This window comes from Macrobrachium rosenbergii, chromosome 56 (assembly GCF_040412425.1).
Source record: "Macrobrachium rosenbergii isolate ZJJX-2024 chromosome 56, ASM4041242v1, whole genome shotgun sequence".
Taxonomy (NCBI): Eukaryota; Metazoa; Arthropoda; class Malacostraca; order Decapoda; family Palaemonidae; genus Macrobrachium; species Macrobrachium rosenbergii.
Genome location: NC_089796.1, coordinates 6053458 through 6075007, shown reverse-complemented (window position 1 = coordinate 6075007; position 21550 = coordinate 6053458). Strand labels below are relative to the sequence as shown.

Sequence of the window (21550 nt, the reverse complement as noted above, 5' to 3'; positions counted from 1 at the left end):
CCATTAAGCAGAACAAATAACTTTCTGAGTACAAGGAGAAAAAATTCCATTCCATGTGCAGAAAGGTGCAGCAAGGGTGATTAGTGGAAGTTTTCAATGAATGTTACTTTTGTATCAAGGAAAAGTTTGTTTACTTTTCAAATTTCCTGTAGTACTTAAGAGCACATGAAATTTCATTGACACTAGTGTGCAAATTGAGTCACATTTCCAAAGCAGCTATAAATATCTAGTTGGGTATCATACATTAGAGTAATACACCATTCAGTAGTTAGGTTTATTGATGTTTTGAATCGTCTAAGTTTTCAGATTCAAAAAGTCATCAGATTCAAGGAAAAAGTTGGTTACAAAAAATGCATTACCTTTAGTTTGTTGCTAAAAGCTAATGCTCTATATGTTGTGATAATACTGATATTCTGAGCCTTACAAGTTTTTACTGCTAGTTTCATAGCCTGTTACCACTTTTAATGCTTTTCTGATGTGCTGAAGTATTGCGCAAGAGTACACTTTATTAGATCTGATCTTGTGTTCAGTGGTAAATTCCTGCAACATCCTTTCTTGTTTCATCCTCCAGAATACTTGAGTGTAACTACACTGGTTACTTGTATGTGATTACTGCCAACTTTACCTTGCAGAGAGTACAGTACATTGATTAGAATAAGTCCGCTAAAATCACCTTTTCTAGGATTCGAGTATAGTTCACAGGCAGTTTAAAGATACCATTTTGTCTGTGTAAATAATACTAAAGAGTATTATCTGCACAGTAAGGGAGATGAGATGTGTTCCAACTGATTGTTTTATTATATTCATTACAGTTCAATATTGAGAGTTTTATCGTATTCATCTTCAATATTGAGAGTTTTATCGTATTCATCTTCAATATTGAGAGTTTTATCGTATTCATCTTCTGTGATGAAACAAAGCTTTGTTCTCTGCTCTTGTATCTTTTAAAGTACAGTATTTATGGGAACATAATATTTCCAGTATGACATTGATAGGCTAATGATTTCACAAATCTACTGTTATGGTCAAGTAGCTAGTAATTTATTACTGTAAATGATTTGTAGGAATGGGATGACAGCATACAACACGTGCTATGCTATTCTGTGCTGTTAAGCAGCAGTAAATATTCTCTGATTATTGTAGAGATTCCTACTTGCTCTTTTTCAACTGTAAATTATTTTTCTTTAAGTACTTGGAGATAATTTTGTGCATCACAGGATTATTGTCAGCATCATAATCTCGTAAAGGAATCTCAGTGTTCATGCAGATATAAAGCAGCCATGTCTTGTATAGCAGCCGTTGAAGTTCTCAGATGATACTTAAAAGTCAAAACTGATGGTATGAGCATCAGTACACAAATATGTAGTCATATATTGTATACATGACTGTATACATTCAAGAAAGTTCTCAGTATACCTGAATTGCTGTTCTCAAACACAGCATTGTTCAAAATTAAACCTTGTTAAATTATAAAGATAATTTTCATAAACTATCAAGAAATATCACCAAAACTACACTATACAGAAATTGATCTTATGTCTAGAATTTGTGCCACTTCTAAAGTGTTAATTTTATCATTAACAACAACCAATGTTCATGCAGAAGAGTAAATATATTAAATTATCCAAGAGTAGTATTATAAGATGTATTTCATATGACAAGTATTTTACTGTAATAGCAGATTAACCCTGAATATTTTGATCACAGACAAAATATCCACAACCTTGAAGGAGGTATGCAGTCATGAATAGAATTTGACATCATCAATGCAATTAAAACCAAACTGTCTTGCTTTGTTCAATATCCATGAGCATATCTTCGAGCGGAAGTCATTTTCATAACTTTCAGCCCATCACAGTAACATTACTTTTAAATGTACAGTATTCCATTTCTGTATTATATATATTTCCATGATAAAGTTGCCCAGTAATATTATTGCCCAACATTATTGCACTTGATTAAACACAACACAGATGAGAGATTATAAAAATGACTAGTTATCAATAACTCAGCAACCATCAAAAGAGAATCAGGAAGATACAATTTATGTATGAAATCTTATGCCTAAAAATGTCTTAGAATGTATTCTAGAGAGAATAAGTACATGAAAGGTCATAAAGTTTCTTGTTCATTGTGTTTATAAAGATTCATGTACCACATGTATTAACAAAACCTAAATGAATAGATATATAATGTCAAAATTTACTTGTTTAAAAACAAATATAAAAATATTCTGTACACAACAAAATTAAAAAAAAAAACACCAGTTTTCAGTATATACAAATTAAAACATGGTACACAACCTACTTAGTAAGTACTATACAATTACAATGTAGATCCAGTTACAGTATTGTCATGCAGGAAAATTAGTTGCCATTTTCTTTTTCCAAGGAAATGTACGGTACTTTAATCCTATGCAGCAAAGTTATGTGCTGTTCTCAAATTCAAGGTTTGAGCCTGGCAAAACATTATATTTTGAGTAATGTAGTTTCAGTGCAGTACTGATTTATCACCATGTGGAATATTCTTCAGAGATGTGACTTTTGGTCTAGTCAGAAGCGAATGATCATCGTGTTGTCATTTCCTTTCTCACTGCAGTAACCTATAGATGAGTAGAAGGGCTTCATTTCATCCTTACAATCAAGGCCTATTTTGTAGCAGCCAACTTCCTTAGCCAGTAAGGTAATTGTAGATACAATGCTGAAAGAATGTAAAAGTAATGATTTCACAGGAATAAATACTGTTATAATATAGTGCATTTGTATGACAACTATGTTGCTGAAAGACCATAGTAAATCAAACTTGAATCAACAGATTTCTAAACAAAATTATGGGCTTACATCTCTGTTATACAAGACAGTACAGAAAGAATCTTCACTAATTTGTTTTTGTCCAGTTTGGTGGATTACAATAATTCTGTTCAGTTTTGGAACAGTAGTGTCATTGCCTACTGAATGCTGCATTGATATCAGAGAGAAAAAGAAGTCTGGTCAAACAACTTCATGCATTATTAAAGGGGAATGGGTAAGTAGTACAGTACACAACACTGTACCCGTACCTCTGTTTCAAGATTTTGGTGTACAAGGTTATAGTACCTAGCATGAGATGGTATTTCATATGTGACACAGCTGGATTTGCAAAATATTTATAAAATTTCATCATTGAAATGGTAGATTTCTGACACATGGACAGGATTAAAAACTTCAGGGAGCCAGAGAAGAACTCTCTTGAATAAAAATAAAGCATATACAATTAGCATTCTTTTGGAAAGCGCAGTTTTCCATGATTCATGAAAGTTGCCAAAATCACATGGAGGAGTGTCCTTAGCTGCATACTGAAGTTAGTAAGATGGGTTGCAAGACTTAGTTTATTATTTAGGTACAGCACTGACACATCTACAGTATATAATTCCTTGTTATGGTCCAAGATCATGAACAGATGCAAACTACAGGTTTGTAATGTAATGCTTGGCAGGTGTTAAGAAACTGTGACTACTGATCATCGTATAATACAATACTGTACTGTAAAAAAATTTCAACAGTACCGTACTGTATACTGTATGGTATTGCAAGCTGTTTTTTTAACCAAACTAAAAGCAAGGCACTGGCATGAATAGAGCACAATGCATGCCAAACACAAACTTAATGTGATTAACACTTCCTCTAAATAAATGCTCAAGAAAGAAAAGCGGCTAATAAATATCATGTAACAAAATGGAATATTGCATTATAGAAACTTAATGTGATTAACACTTCCTCTAAATAAATGCTCAAGAAAGAAAAGCGGCTAATAAATATCTTATAACAAAATGGAATGCTGCATTATAGAACTTACAGTTTACCAAGTTGCTTTCCTCTGTACTCGTTATTCACAACAACATCCTCCAAACGTCCGCGCTGAAAACCAAGATTGTTTTTTTAGTGCTGTGGGAAAAAATCCTCATCACAGTGCAGTACAGTGCTACTGTATATGTGCAACAGACAACACTCTTGAACATCTGTATAAAAATTTACACTTGTAGAGAGAGAAAATAAAAAAGAAAGTACTTTATAGTACAGTAACACAAGACACATAATCCATACCAAAACATTTTCTTCAAGACTAATCCTCGTATGGGATTGCAGAATAAGCACCATAATCTTTTTACTTCTTGATAACCTTAACTCATTGGTCTGTTAAACTACTTAATACTGCAATAATGACTTCTTGACGACTATGACTAAGGAAAGATAGGATTCATGGCCAAATTAACTGCATAATGATTTCAAGTATAATCTTTATCAGTGTATTTTGAGCTTTAAACATACCCAGAAGTTTCTGGTTAATGTACAATTGAGCAAGATATTATTACTTGTAGACTTGATCAATTCATTAAATTTTTTTCTTACCTTTGTACAGCCTCGTATGAATTTGAGTTCGCAAGCCAGGGTTGCTGAGCCCACAATCTCACCCTTATCAGTGTCTTCAATGACAGTTACGTAGTAGTGATCTCTGCACGCTTTCATCTGCTCAAATCTCTCTGAAAGAGAAAAACTCATGATAATATTTGTCCTTGTCATTCATCAGTGGATTATGTTCTATAACACTGCTTGCTGTAACAGTTTGCCATATTAGTGACTTGAAGAGTAGTATGGCAGCTACATCTTGTTTTGGTATGGTTTCGTAGCAGATTGTATTGCCGCGTAGCAACTGCATGCAAGTATGGTACAGAATTTCAGTTAGGTGAATTGATATATAACCAAGTTTGTATTATTATGGTATGCCTGCAGATACAAATTCTTGCAGTAGACACAAAATTCAATCGGCTGGAAATATTGAAAGACAATATCAATATACTTCCAAAGGATATAGCAAAATAATAATTCACAAGAAATGTATAATTTAAATTTGAAGGTACTGCATAAAGAATGTGTGTAACTATGGAAGATTAAATACAAAATGTCACAAATTAAAGCTAAAATTTATTAACAGTAAATTACAATGAAGCGTTAACAAGTCCTGGACTTGAATACTATTATAATGTAATCATTTATAAGAGGCTATAATAAATACAAAATCTACTTTAAGAGAGAAGTATGCTCATACTAAAACATATACAATGTGATTCGTTATTTAGCATCAGGGATATCTAATCAGACTTTAGTGTGAAGCTCATTCACTGCTACATGATAAAACAAGGTGTGGAGGAGACTTTCCTATGCATCAGGAACTATCAGAGATTATGTTACTTACCTTATCACATCATAGATATGGCTTATATTTTAAGGCCATTAATTGATGTTATATCTCTTTAAAATGCTAATGACAGTAGGTTGGGTAACCCAATGTACTCTCTTAGACAGAATTAAAAATGAGGACGGGTAAAAGTGTAGGGTTTAACTTGAAAGAAATCAATAGATCTATTCTTAAAAGCTGGATGGTTATGAAAGTTATGAAAAGCACTGGAAGGAAAAGGGTTCTAAAGCTTGCATAGAAAAACTTTCAACAAACTATGCAGTTGAAATATTACTGATTTCCACAGCATAAATGTGGAAAGATTTGGCATGACAGATATTATGAGGCCACGTGAGAGGGGGATCTCCCTCCTTGAGCTCAACAGAGTATTGGCTGAAGTAGTACCGACAGAAGAGAAACAGAGACACCAACCAGTGGTGGGGAGACAAGGATTGAGAGAAGGAGTAAGGGTAGAGTCATTACCAGACAACTGAGGAAAGGTTTTGGGAAGGGATCATAAATTTGATTCTCAGGAGAAGTAGCAAAGATGGGGTTGAAAATCACACTATGGAGAGATGAGGCAAGGTTGGGGTCATTAATTAGAATATCAAGAGACAGGCAAGGATGGGTTGTTATAACATCAGTCAGTTGAAAGAATGTTACAGATGGGGTCATGAATCAGAGTATCAAGAGAAGGGGGCTAAGGACACTGTCATTAACCAGACCAATCAAGGGAAGAGGTAGGGACAGGGTCATTAATTAGGTTGTTGAAATTAGAGGTAATGGTGGGGTCATGAGTCAGACTATCAAAAGCATTATGTAGGGTCATTAATCAGGTGGTCAAAAGCAGAGGTAGGGGTGGAGTCATGAATCAGGTTGTCAAAGGTATTATAATACTTTAAAAGTCTTCATCTTATCTTCAGTAAATATTATCAATGCTGCTCTTATTTGTTGAACACCTTTTCCCTGTGCAGAGTCACTTCATTCATTGTTATAAAAGACTAGAAATCCATTGTTACTGACTTTAATTACTGAACATGTACTGTAGTTTTTGTGGGTTATAACTGTAATGCATTGATTGTAGTTCTTCACTATTTTTATTTTTGTAATTAAACTGTGTGTTCTTGCTAGCCCTTCTCCACCTTGTCTACGCCCATGAGGCAGAATTGCTTGTATTATTTCGTGATTTTAGTACAAACCTTATTTCATGGGTGAATGGAAATTGCCTACAAAGTTGCAAATTGCTTGGAACATATACATAATGTGAAAAATAATCAAGTGCACGTGTAAGTTATGCATGTGCACTTGCATGTTAATGTCCAGCCACTTAAAATGTCAGATTATAATTACTGTGAGTTCCAGTTCATGAAAACAAATTAGTTTACTGTGGGAACCTTTCGACAGAAACAGAACAACATAGCCTACAACTGTCACAGATACATCTGCATCACCAATAAGATCCCTTCTCTGTGAGGCAAATGTTCAAACAAGTAATCTCTGAAGATGAAAGAAAGAAAGAGAGAAAAATTCCCCAGGGGCAAACACGAAACTGACCCAGACGACCTTGTGGCGAGCCCAGGATAAAAAAACTTGCATCCCGCCCTATCAGTCTAGGGTGGGATATAACGGGAGCTTCGCAGTCACACTGACCGGTGTTACAACGTGGAAGCTTACGCTGAACTCTTCAATGAAATTTACGCAGGTTATTTCATATCACAGAATAAAGTTTCTAGCATTATTTGTACCAAAGTAGAAAGTTTGCTCAAAGCCATCTGACAGAATAAAATATAAATAATTTCAAAGAATAAAATTACAAACTTCATCACATCCACCGACAACCTAAAGAGAATGGAACCTTATGCAAATTATTTCGTAGGCTTAAGTTTACCCAGATCTCTCACGCAGAATGATTGGCTTTGTTATTCTTGTCTCTCCCAATATGTTAAGGCCAACTTGAAGATTGTAAGACACATTTCGAAAGAACGACAATGAGAGAGCTATACTTTGCATTCAGTGACTAGCCTATGCGTGCCTATATACAGCGTCTAATCCTGGTTTCTGTTACAGTGGTCCCCGGTGGAGGAGGGGGATTGAAAAGATATGGAAGGGGGAGGGGGTTAGATGTTGGGTGAAACGAGTATGCCTAAGGATAACATTAAAGGGAAACTAATGCCGCTGCCTGTATTGACTAGAAACTGCAGGGTTTGTTCATGACGCTTGCACCAGAGTGCTAAGGCTCATTGCAAGTTTCTCGCTGGGCGTTCTGCATCACTGGACCTTTTAATATTGAGAAAGTGAACGTGAGAGGTTTAGAGTGGGTAAAGTTTGAGAGGCGGCGATGCTTGCAATTCCCGCAAGAGGATAAGCTGGTACATTCTGACTGTTCATACATTAGTTGCATTACATGCTCCATACGACATACATTGATACCCTCTGTTATAGTACACTTTGTTGTTGGCCCAACTTTTTTTAAAACGTTGGGTGTTCTAATGTTTAAGTTACTTGTATATGAATAGCAGTTTAGTCATTGAAAACTCTGCCATTATTGCAAAAAAAAAAAAAAGCCTTTGTGTAGTAAGCACGAAGCTTGTAAATGATGAAGCGGCGAATGCAGTAACGGTAAGTTAACAAAATTATTCTCTTTTTCATTTACAAACTTTAGGCTTACTACGTAAATAAAGTTGTTTTTGCAACGAAGATATTTTTTCAACTACTGATTTTGCTAACCGAGTACAGAGAGAGAGAGAGAGAGAGAGAGAGAGAGAGAGAGAGAGAGAGAGAGAGAGAAAAAAATCGTTACGACAAAATACAATATCGTCGATGAAAAGTGATTCAGACTTTTGAACTTATAGAAGTTTCAGTTGTTAGAAAACTCGATTTTTAAAAAATATATTTTCCACATCCAACTGGCTTGCAACGGGAAGAATTGATTGCAAAAACTCATTCTGTCAGTCGGTTTCAAGGCTTTGGTTTTACTTAAGTTTAATTTTCAAGGCTTTGGTTTTACTTAAGTTTAATTTTCAAGGCTCTGGTTTTACTTAAGTTTAATTTCATCCCCTCTCGTGTGCAAGGGTTGCTCAGCAATATATCAACAACAACAGCTAGAGTTGTTTGCCGTTTTCTGAACATCTTGCTTGTGGAAAATGTTAACACAACATCGACCAGCAAAAGACGGTTTCTAAACACACGATAACCTGCCTTATAGACTTTACTTACAGCTAGTTTCTGTAAAAAATAAATGCATGGTTGGATATTCTATCTTACTGTGGGGAGAAATAGAATTAATATTACAATAACGTTGAGGAGTAGCAAAAAGCTGAGTTACGGCTTTTAAATACTGATCTATCAGTAAATGAAAAACTTTTTTTCTCTTTAATACTGAATGTATTTATTTATTTATTTATTTTTTAGGGAGGAGGGAGGTTACTGCAGCCTAGACTTTAAACTGGCAAAGTTACCTTGAAAATAGCCTATGTCAAGTGATGTTTTATCAGCACTTATAATGTTCACAATCGGCAAAGCATATCAGGACCTAAGTAAGTATTCATATTTTGTTAAATGGTGAGCAAGGATCATTTGAAGCAACTATTTTCAGATAAACATTAACAAAGAAGCCTGACTGAAAATAACAAAAACAGTATCAGCTGAACCATACATAAACTTTGGCGTTGATAGCCATGAATCTTAAATGTATACATCTATATACTTCAGGAAGAAAACTGGTTATTCTAAAATAGTGACTGCTACTATTTTCCGAAGGCCTGCAGGAACTGACGACAGATATATACAAAAAAGAAAAAATCTTGTAGCAATTAAAATCCTTCATTTGTTGGCCGATATTGTAAGTGATTCAGCTTTCCAAGGCCGATTAAGGTAGCGTCACGCAAACACGTTTTTATCTCTTAGCATCTTGGCCATCTTTGTGTATCAGCTACTGTAGCCTACAATTGTTGCTATATTTATAGCAATACTGAACTTATGCAAATTTGTTTTCTGGTGTTACAGCAAACTTGCGTCACTTACTGCTGCATCAGTGTAAAAATAGTATTGGAAATTTGGAGCAAAGGCCAGTTGCATGGTGCCATTAGGTGCTAGATAAGCTCTTACATGTTAGGCTAACGCACAGTAAACGGCGCCGAACCGAAAATGTCCAGAGCATCGAAAAAACATCAATGTTTAGTGAGTTCAAAAAAATAATCGCAAATACTTGTGTTGTTCAGTTAAAGCAAACTAATTTTTTAAAAGAGATTATTCAGTAGCAGGGAACGGGGAGATAGAATCACAGCTTAGGAGTCATAGCCTAGCCCCAAGGGACGAATATTACGTCACGAAGAGAAAGTGGTGCTGGTTACGACAAACAGTACGGTCTCAGGAATCTGGTGTGGGCATTGTTTGAAACCTCGTTTCTTTAAAAGTTTAAAAGAGGAACGGCTAAGATTTAAAAATGACAAATTTACAAATATACACATATAGGAATGTTATGGATGATGGAAAAGTGAAAACATTTGATTTGTATACAGTAGATATTTGAGACAAGAGATTAGGGATGATGGTAGAACGAGAAACGAGTCAAAATAGATGAAGCAAGGGGTTTAGTAGAATTTGTGCAAAAGACAAGGAGAAAACTTAGAATTTGTGCAAAAGATAAGGAGAAAATTTAGAATTTGTGCAAAAGATAAGGAGAAAACGTAGAATTTGTGCAGAAGATAAGGATTAAACTTAGAATTTGTGCAGAAGATAAGGAGAAAACTTAGAATTTGTGCAAAAGATAAATAGAAAACTTAGTGTCGATGGCTGGATGGATCAGTGTTTTGAGATGGTTTCGTCATGGGCGAAGAATGGATGATGAAAGGCTGGTGGAAAGTGTACAGTTCAGAAGTGTTGGGAGGAGGGAGGAGAAGAAGACCTAACAAGGGATGGATAAATCAAGGAAGGAAGCACAAGAGTGTCTACAAGACAGAGATGAATGGCACAATGTAGGGGCGTTCGACATGCTGTTGATGACCCTTCTGTATGGGTAATCGAAGTGATTAATGTTGTGGAAGTTTCCTGCACAATATAGCAGTTAAAGTATGAATCTCTCTCTCTCTCTCTCGTTATATATACATATGTGTGTGTGTGTATTACAGAGATGACCCATTCATAATCAATTTTGCCTATCATATTCACACCTAAATTTAGGACCAGGACCACCACAAGTGGCAATTCACCCAAAAATGCTGAAGCCCCAAAGAACAACAATCAAAAATCAAAAGCCCCTCGTCTTAACTGCTAACGCCCTTTCTACATTCCTCCTGGAAAAAAAAAGAGCTCCGGCGCAACCTTTCAGTCAAGGAATAGGCCTAGTAGCCTAACGAGGTCAACAAAAACTTGTAGCAAACAGATAAAGAAGGAAGAACAGAGCCACATTATAGCATCATGTTTGGTCTTCCTGGTGCAAGCTGTTCTGGATGAGACCACACGGCCTTGGCTACGGTGAACGTGATATTAGAACCCGTTGTAGACTAATGCATATGCATTAGCGCAGCATTGTTGTTCTTGCAGTCAAAAGACCAGCATTGAACTATTAAGAATGTGAGAAAGTCGCAAGTTTAATTTTTTAAGTATAATTCTGAATAATGTTCACACTGACGTGACAAAAAATTCGATTGTATAAGTATAATTTCTAAATAATATTCGCAATCAAGTGACGAAAACAAATGTTTCGAAGCTGTTCGTAAATTATAATCAAATCATTCTCATCGTGGTTTAATATATTCATGTATTCACAGACGGTGGGATTTTTTCTTTTTACTCTTTTTTTAGGAAGACCATAAAAGAATGTGTGGATAGGTAACTACTAAACTCCTTTCACAAGATAAGCCTAAACGAGATTTTAGACCTACCCAAGGCTGAGTAACTGATTAGGCTAAGAGTGACTCTAGGCTTTCAAGATAGGTGAAAGGGAACTTGGTGTGAACATAGATTTTTTAAACTAATACAGTTTAAGCCTTAATGCAAATAACTGTCAAATTCATCGTAAATATTTGGCCATACGATAAATTTTTACCGGCAAAGAATTAATGTAAACGATTTACAACTCTTCAGACAAAACTGTTCTCACAGAGAGAGAGAGAGAGAGAGAGAGAGAGAGAGAGAGGATCGAACAGTTATATCGCCATGGGAAGCAACACTGTGAGGAAACTAAGAAACATATTTTTCTTTGGAAATAGTGGACGAAAATTTATACACTTTTGATAGTACTACTATGTTGTCCTTCATTTAATGTTTCTATTTTACTCTGTTGTCCTTCATTTAAAGTTTCTGTTTATTAATCAGTTATATACTAGCTTTAATGAAACGCGCATAAATGTATCCCATGGCAATATTTCCCTCTGGTATATAAACATCACCTTGAGTTTGTCAATTGGTTATGGGAAGGTAAACAAGTGTTTGGCTACACTTGTGAAATCTTGCGTCACCCACGAGTACCTGCTGTAGGCAAGTATGAGTCCGTTTACGTCATAATAGACAATTCGTAAGACTTCCTTCTCTGTGTCTAGCCTTTCATCCTTCAGGAGGCAGTTTGTCCATGGCCTACCCGGTGGCTGAACCACGCCCTTCTACCCCTCTCCCCCTACCTCTTTGCTTCAGCTCTGGGCTACAATAGAACACTGCGTTGTCCTACAATTGGTCTTTGCAGTGCAAAGGAGTAGTTGAAGGTAACTGTTACTGAAGAAATGTGGTATGAAAATTGTTAGATATGACGTGACTAGAGGTATGTTGATTATATTGGCCACGGGACACTAGTTGTGCAAGAGACAACGAAAACCAGTTTTCCACGTTCCAGCTTTAGAATCCAACTGTCTGTCCGGTTAAGAACTAGTCTCCCGTCCACATAAACGTCCCGTAAACCCCATCTCTCTCTCTCTCTCTCTCTCTCTCTCTTTGTGCGTGTGAGCTGGAGATTTAGAATCCAGGTATCTGCATGAAGGGAGTTGATCAGTCACCAAAAGCTCGTCCTCTCTCAAGGAGGTTTTATAAACTGCTATTTTGGATTGAATTCAGTATAAAGGGTTATATTATGACACGTAAGAATTTACTAGCGTAATATTGGTCACGATCATTAACACAAAATAGTTTTTTTTTGTAATTAAGAGACCGATTCTCCCTGTTAAGTGATGTCAGATAGTCTCTTGAGACGAGAGTAATTGAATTATTTACGAAATACGGAAGGACGTGGAGAATTCTGTCCACTCGAAGTGAATAGCATGAGATCTGCACGTTGTTTCCAACAACCGCATCCCAAGGCTGGTGATAATATCGCAACGCACATAGGCACACACACATAAACAAGGTAGCATATGCCAAGAGGGAAGGGACACCACAGAATACAAGATATTTTGCTTTTACTTTAAGGCATTTTCAAGCACGAAAATTCCTTTAAGTAAAGGTGAAAGATCTTGCACTCCGTTGTTTTACTTTCCTCGTGGCTACATAGTCTGTTTATATTTTAAAAGTACACTGTTATATATATATATATATATATATATATATATATATATATATATATATATATATATATATATATATATATATATATATATTTACTAGCAGGACCTCATTGAAACTGGATGGTATCTAGCGGAGTTATTTTTGATACCATCCAGTTTCTATGAGGTCCGGCTAGTAATTGTATTAATCCACAGAACAGTTGTGTAAGGGATAAAGTTAATATATATGTGTGTAATTTGATACCATCCAGTTTCTATGAGGTCCTGCTAGTAATTGTATTAATCCACAGAACAGTTTTGTAAGGGATAAATTTAATATATATGTGTAAAAAATTCAATTTCCAATTTTTATAACTCCAAGAGCCATGGGGCCAGGAGATTTGGAAGATCAACTTACTACGTACGATATCTTATCAGAAAAACGGGAGTGGCTTATCTAATGAACGTTACCTTGACAGAATCCTCGTATTTACTTCCTTATCTCTACATTCTCGCACCTTTTAATGAACTACTTCGCTCTGTTGGTTTTCGGCGTCATTGTGAACCGTTCCCGCTTGCGCCAGACCACCTAGGTTTGTTGCAGAAGCCGGTGGGGCGAGCAACTGAGTACTCTTGTCTAGCCTTGGCCAGACATAGGTCACAATTTTATTTATTTAATTCTTTTTTTTTCAGTGATCTTTAAGATAATTTTCTGGAGTTTACTTATTCACCAGATAGATAATACATTAAATTCTATAATTACTGTTATAGACACACACACACATATATATATAATTTATATATATATAGGCTATGTATGTTAAGTATACCTTAGTTTAACCAGACCACTGAGCTGATTAACAGCTCTCCCAGGGCTGGCCCGAACGGTTAGATTTATTTTACATGGCTAAGAACCAGTTGGTTACCTAGCAACGGGACCTACAGCTGATTGTGGAATCCGAACCACATCATGACGAGAAATGAATTTCTATCACCAGAAATAAATTCCTCTAATTCTTCAATGGCCGATCGGGGAATTGAACACTGGGCCAGCAGCGTGCTAGCTGAGAACTATACCCACCACTCCAATGAGGAACTAAGCTATGTATGTATATATATATATATATATATATATATATATATATATATATATATATATATATATATACACTTCGATGAAACATACCTTCAAAACTTTCCCTGGAAATGTCTCCCACTTTGGTGAGTTGGCTGAGTAACTGAAGAAAACCTGAAACCAAATAAATTTTCCATTTATTTTCTAGAGGATCCAATTCAGTGTGTTCTAGATTAATTTTAAATTTTTTTTAAGTTGGCTTTAGGCAAACAATAATAATAGTATTCTAGTTTCTGTAAGGTATTTTCAGAGTTTAATGCAAGGCAATATCGACAAGTTCATTAACTACAAAAACAATGACCGCGTTATTAAATACATTAAATTCCTCCAAGTTTTTGAGGTACAGTTAATAATAATAATAATAATAATAATAATAATAATAATAATAATAATAATAATAATAATCTGTAAGAGGTAGTTCTCGTTGAATGTCGACTAGTTTCGCCCTCCTCGTTAGGGCATCATTCAGGACAGGATCCTGCGATCCTGTCCTGAATGATGCCCTAACTAGAAAGGCGAAACTAGTCGACATTCAACGAGAAATAATAATAAATAAATTAATTAATAATGTATCAGTGAAGACATAAACAAAATTAATAAGAGTAATAATTAAACTGCAACAATACGAAAAATGGAGGCAATTCTCACCTTTATTGTAATCTCCTTTGCAGAGAGGTCTCACGAGAAGGCCGTCCCCGGGCGTTGATGACGTCACGCCATTCTTCATGTGCGTAGTCTTCGACCAGTCCAGCTTTTTCAGGAGGTCTGGGTCGTACAGAGGCTCCTCTAGCTCCTCGGGGCCGACGCTTGGCTACGGGAATCAAATGAAAACAATGAATAAACCGGGACGATGTAAATAATGAGTAAACTGAGGCAAAGAGGAAACTATACTTTTACATAAATTGTACTGAGGAAATACTAACTATTCCACGACTTTGAGATAAAAAATGTACGTGATAAAGAAATGAATATTAAATGTATAATAAGAGATGAACAGGAAAAGTTCTTCAGGTCTGTGGGAGGAAATCGTGAGCAATAATTGAGAGCAGAAATGTGGTTATAGTTCATGAAATAAATGCAAAGCGTATAGGCGTAGAACAAAAACACAATTCACATTCTAATTTTGATTTATAGAACGTGATTTCAGAGACCAGTTTCTGTGTCATGATTTGAATTAAGAAGTAGGATAAAGTAAATGATAAAGGAGAAATAAAAATAAAGCAATACAAAAACAAGAGTACATTCCAGTCATGGTAAAAAGCTGTTTCTTCCGTAATCGGTTTCACGGTCGTAGCGGGCAATTGTTTATGATCTAAAAGAACCAAGAAAATCAACTGTTTCTATTACTCTTTTGGGTTGGGCAAGGAGTGTAGGTAAAGGACAGGAACAAAGAAACAAATAAGCCCAACGGAGACTGATAAGTATGTTAGGCTGAATTCAGAAAGGTAGTGAGATAATGAAAAAAAGGATAGGGTTGGTCCATTTGGCCAACTTTGACCTTCATGGGACATATATCTAAATTTTAATTCAGTAGTTCACTTCCCTGAGAGAACTGAACTTGTCAGCCCACTAGACCGCAACTTACGCTCTCTAAAGTGTCTAAGTGCGTGTTGAAAAGTAAAAATTCTCATTTCAGAAAAATTTATGCTAAGCTAAAAATCACGAAGCTCCTCGTTGGATGAAAACACCGGATTGGTTGGTCAGTTTAGAAAGTAACAATCAACTTTGAATGCAAGCGCTGCCTGATTCTGTCATTGCAATGATTTAAGATTGATTTAAGAAAAACATTTGCTCAACTCGGAATGCAATTATCAACTGAGTTTGTCATTCCACGGAAAATAAAGGTTTATTTCTTGTAAACAAGTATTTCTTGTTAGGAAAGGGCATCGCATATGACAAACGTTGCTATCACAAGATTACATCTGTAATGCAAGGATTAGTTCATTTTATCATCACACTTAAGACCATGGAGATGCCTTCGTAAGCAAGAGTTAATCTCATAAGGTATTCGAAGCCTGATAAAAAGAGATTAATTTTATATCTAAGGAAAATGATAAACTAATAGAAGGGATTAGGGCCAGGCAATAGGTGCCTAAAAACGGTAGGGATGAAGTTTAAAGTATCACTACGAGAATGCTAAAATAAATATTAGAACAGAATTAAATATAAATGCATAAATTGTCATAAGAGTTAACTAATTATTGCTCATGTTTCTTCAAGGTAATGTTACTGCAGTTCATTGTCTCTCCTCTTGGGTCACAACAAACAAAGCCTTACAAAATTCATGATATCAAGATGATTTTCACCGTATTCGTTACAGATTTGCATTTCGTTGTGGTAAATATCTCTCTCTCTCTCTCTCTCTCTGAAGACAGTGAAAGGAACATTATTTAGGAAAAAATTTATTAGCAAATTAACAATATCTACTGATGAAACTTACACAATGTAGTCCGAAGGACACTCTCTCTCTCTCTCTCTCTCTCTCTCTCTCTCTCTCGATTAACTCTCTAACAGGGTAACCTGGACAACAAACTGAACATCAATGATAAGCCTTCTAATCTATACTAATTCCCTCTCTTTCTCTTCACTTTACTACATTCTTTTGGCCATCACTACTACAGTCTCTGCAAGTCTCTCTCTCTCTCTCTCTCTCTCTCTCTCTCTCTCTCTCTCTCTCTCTCTCTCTCTCTCAGTTCCTCATTCTTCTTCAGCGCCGTCTTTCGTCAAAAAGGGTAATGACAAGACCTTTTCGAAAGGTCAGGCGACCGAACGCGGATATGAACGAACAGTAAACACACCAGAAACCCGACGGTAGCCAGTCACTTGTCTCCTCCCCCAAAACCCCTCCACACACGCAGACACACACACACACACACACACACACACACACACACACACACACACACACACACGTCCACACCATCGGCCTTGAGATGGACGAATTACAAGTGCGCAAAATCCAGTCGGCAGTTTGGTTTGAATTATATTTCCCCTCGATTTTATATCAACTGTGTTTGTGCTGAGCAAGTAGGAGTGTAGCCCCCTAGGGAGATAGTGCCATCAGTAGACCTAACGCGGTGCACTGTAAGCGTTACTTAAGGCTCTTTACGGCGTCCCTCCGGCCCCTAGCTGGGACCCTTTTCATTCCTTTTACTGTACCTCCGTTCATATTCTGTTCCTTCCATCTTACTTTCCATCCTCTCCAAACGATTGCTTCATAGTGCATCTGCGAGGTTTTCCTCCTGTTACACTTTTAAAACCCCCTTTACTCTCAGCATCCCTTGCAGCTCTGAATAAACTCATAGGTCCCAGCGCTTGGCCTTCGGTCTAAATTTTACATTCCGATTCCAAATAAAAAAAAAAAAAGGTGGCTCGCCTCTCGGGTTACGTCACGCCTCAGACTGGTTACGCAATGTTGTTGCTGATCTCGGAGCCGCAGTTCTCCAACAGTTTTATTATGTTTGTTAAGGGAAAAAATTCCTTCTCTTACCGTTACGTTAGATATTGATTACCTGAAATGTGTTAAGAACAATCGAAGGAGTTAAATATAAGATTTTTAAGCGGCCCAAATATCTCTTAAATATTATGGGACCCGTAGGGGGTTAGTGCCGGCAGTGCACCTCATGTGGTAGGCTTTACTTAAGGTTCTTTGCAGCGTGCCTTCGGTCCCTAGCTGCAACCCCTTTCATTCCTTTTACTGTACCCCCTTTCATATTCTCTTTCTTTCAATTGACTTTTCACCCACTCCTAACAATTGGTTCATAGTGCAACTGCGAGGTTTTCCTCCTGTTACACCTTTCAGACTCTTACTGTCAATTTCCGCTTCAGCGCTGAATGACCTCATTGGTCCCAGTGCTTGGCCTTTGGCCTAAATTCTGTATCCAGTTCAATTCAGTTAAATATTATGGGTCTGAAAATGTACATTGGGAAATATTAATTAAAATATACATGTGAAAGCTTACGTCTCGGTCAGAATTACGTAATGGGCATTTTCATTTAAAAACCCGCTGCGCTTCGGTTGCACTGAGTTAAGAATTATGTACCTGATAATCAAGTTTAGCGGGTCCGGGGCCAAAATAATAATTAGGAATCATACCTAGTGGAATCACCCTCTTGGTGAGTTTATTTTTTTATCTATCTATCTATCTATCTAACTATCTATATATATATATTATTTATTTGTTCATCATTGTTGTAGTCGAGTCAACTTCCAAGGACAGGGCCGAGTCCGAGACTAAGCTGAATCCTAGGCGGACGTCAAGGATTCAGTGTCTGAATATGTCTGATTCAACACCGTTGTCTGAATATGTCTCATTCAATACCGTCTGTTTGCAGTACACATTGCAGATATCTACTACACTCAATCAACATACCAAAAAGGACCTAATGTGAGGCGTAACCCAAGTAATCTAACAGGGGCATGTCGTTGTCACAGGGAACAAATTGCATCTTTGCACATTCTTCAGTGTTCATACTAACCAAGAGGTTGCTAGTAATACAAAAAAAAAAAAAAACTATGCATTACGGCTAGTGAAATAACTTGATATAATCGTAGTGGCTGCTTGCTTACTCGGATTTTGTGACTAGCATGGAGGCTGTTCGTAAAGAATCTGTGTATGTAACCTCGATACACACCTGGGTATATTTTTTAGTGTAGCCAGGGGACTACATTCTAACCTAAAAAAAATACTGAAGTAGTAACTTACCGAAACTGAAAATGGTCTTAAAAAGTCCTGCAGTTAATTAAATGGGCTTCTGAAACAGCTTAATATTATAACGAATATTCTTTAGGAAATGACAAGTTATGACTCATATTTTCAATAATTATTTTCATTAATTACATAGACAAGTGTGATTGATTGATTTATAGATTTTAGGGATACATGCCAAGGACTTGGGCAACTAAGGACATTCAGAAACGGAAATTGACGGTAAAAATCTAAAGGCGTAACAGGAGGAAAACCTCGCAGTTGCACTATGAATCAATTGTTAGGAGAGGGTGGACACTTAGATGGAAAAAAGAGAATATTAACGGAGGTACAGTAAAAGGAATGAAAGCAGTTGCAGCTAGGGGCCGAAGGGACGCTGCAAAGACTCGTAAGTAATGCCTACACTGCACTGTATGAGGTGCACTGACGGCACTACCAACCCCCTTACGGGGCATAGACAAGTCTGGGTAGTCGAACTTAACCAAAGAGAGTGTAGTTCAAATCTGTCCCCGGTTGGTGAAAGCCTTTTCCACGGGTTCTTATCAGGGTAACAGCTACCAAAGAAGAGAGGTGACAAGATGGACAAAAAGATAAAAGTAAAGGACTCTCCGTAATGAAAAACATATGTCCACGGAAGAGCTATAGTCCCAACGGGTAGTCGGTCTTCCAATTCCATGTTCAGGAGGATTTTTCTCCCCGTGAACTCTACACAGACAAGTTGCCTACAGAGTCATTTTCAATGGAACAGAGACTTGCTTTGAAAATTTAATTATTTGGGCATCATTTATTTGCTCCCTAACCTTTTTTTCATCATTGTTATCATCACATTTGCTGCTTCTTTTCGATGTATATAGATAGCTGAATGTGTGTTTGAGAGAGAGAAACTGGCCGACTTATAAACCACTCAAAACAACCAGTAGCCTATCCGTAAGGCAGAGAGAGAGAGAGAGAAATGAAGGTCAGTATCACAAGATACCGTCGGAGGGTAATGATGTCGGTGCACCTCACGCGATGCACTGTAGGCAAAACTAAAAGGTGTTTGCAGCGTCCCTTGAAGCCTTCGGCCGCTACCTGAAGCCTCTTTTTAGCCTTTTACTTTACCTCCATTCCCGCTTCGTTTCTTCTGTCTATCCGTCACAACACCACGAACTCTTCTTTATGGACTATATCGTCATGTTTAAATTAACCAGAGGTGGGTAAAATATGCTATTTGGTTGTCACTTCTTGTAGGTAGTTTAGATTTCATGTTCGCAACATCTTGCATAAGAAAAACCATCGCTACAGGTAATTTATGTATTTCCTCAGCTACCTTAGTACTTCGATACACCCTTACACCTGTGGTACTTACACCTGCATCGACATCAGATGCCCTACCATTCCAAAGAGTGTTTAACTAAGCGGTTCCCACCAAAATGATCTGGATAAAAGCTAATGCCACTGTAACGCAATTATTAATATAACTTTTCGCACGAGGTAATTTATATTATAATGACAATATTCGTTCGATTTATAATACGGCTATCAGCGTCAAATACATATAACACACTATATAATTGCATATCAGTCCAACAAATGTTGCAAAATTTCTTTGACATCTTTATGCAGTTACTATTGCCACAAAAATTTTAAAAATTCAGCACTTTAAGCAAGATCAAAATGAACGCTGACATTACTTATATGTTTTGTTGGAGCTTTATAATCCGAAAGTAATAAAATTTGTTAAGAAATAGTTCGTATGCATGTTGGATTCAATAAACTTTTAAACTTTCCAAATTGTGACAACCACAATCTGGCGAATGGCAAGACACAGAGGCTTGTGGTTTGCCACCAAAATCTTTGCAGTCACGCGCATAATAGACGATTAAGAACCCAATTTTTACAATTACATGAATACAATATACAATTTAAGGCCAAGAGCAGAAAGTTTGAGAAAAATATACATTAATCTTCAAAATTCCCCCTTCATAAAAATCGAGCAAGGAATCATTACTAAAATCTAACCCAATCAAACACTCTTAGAAGAGAAATAATCAGACAGCACAACACTGGCTTACCATATTTGGTTCTGGAGCACCCATTATATGAACACAATCAATTTTTCTCTCCGACGACACAATTACTGTAGGAGATCAAATGGAAGACTGATCTGCCGTAGCAGGGAAGCTTGACACGAACGGTCCTATCTAACGTGAAGGTTTACAGTTGCCATCATTGGTTTATTTTATCCTATGGTTTCTAACGACACCAAATTGCTGTCTAAATACTTTGCAGAGCATACCTTATATTTGTCTTTGTAGTACTGGGACACGCTGGAACTCATAATGCCGCAAGTACGTCCTGTTATTCGAAATATATTACTCAGTTGCAGATGTGAAAGAACTGTCAACCTTCATCAGCTGTTGGCCATGAGACCCGTTACTTGATTTTATTTCCGTATTTTCGAATTTCCACGCCGTTCTTAGGACCACTGGGGGTTGGGATTGAATGTTATTAATTATACATGGCTACTGCAGACTTTAGTTTCAGTAAAAACTGTCAATTAGCGTCCCGACGAACATGTACATCAACAACACAAAATAGCAGAAAGCATAGACGGTGACATCAGCTGTTCAGAGACTGCAGGCCTTTGTATATTTTGATTTGAATTTCGCTCTGTTTATAAACTCAGTCATCCATAATTTGAATAAATATGATAATAATATGCAAGCCAATGAATATGTGTTAGCTATACAAATCAGATCAATGAAATTATCACTAAAAAAAATAAATATACATTAACCCGGCTCTCGTCTAGCTAAAAGGGAGCAAATAACTAAACAGATCTGTGAAGTGCTTTGAAAATACTAGAAAGCGACCGCAGACATTCCCATTTCTGACGTTCACTACTCCAAGTTTACTTGATGTTTGATATTATCTTAAAACTTGTAGGTAATTTTTTCATTTCTATAGACTTTGGTAGATAAAAAAGGCAGACGATTTTAAACATTAATTTTAGTATATATATATATATATATATATAT

At 36.6% G+C, this 21550-nt stretch overlaps 1 protein-coding gene across 2 annotated transcripts; it reads right to left on the bottom strand.

The window, feature by feature from the left end:
* Window positions 1–260: 260 nt before the first annotated feature.
* Gnpnat (glucosamine 6-phosphate N-acetyltransferase) lies at window positions 261–21344 on the bottom strand. 2 transcript variants are annotated; one of them, XM_067100812.1, is made up of 6 exons: window positions 20809–21344; window positions 14470–14632; window positions 13873–13935; window positions 4389–4519; window positions 3835–3896; window positions 261–2700 (listed from the first exon to the last, which is right to left on the bottom strand). In XM_067100812.1, exons 1-6 carry the CDS (start codon window positions 20848–20850, stop codon window positions 2553–2555), a joined length of 609 nt encoding a protein of 202 aa, XP_066956913.1. In that variant the 5' UTR covers window positions 20851–21344; the 3' UTR covers window positions 261–2552. The 2 variants fall into 2 exon arrangements, with proteins under 2 accessions (XP_066956913.1, XP_066956914.1); XM_067100813.1 differs by lacking the exon at window positions 20809–21344 and adding an exon at window positions 20585–20709.
* Window positions 21345–21550: the final 206 nt, after the last annotated feature.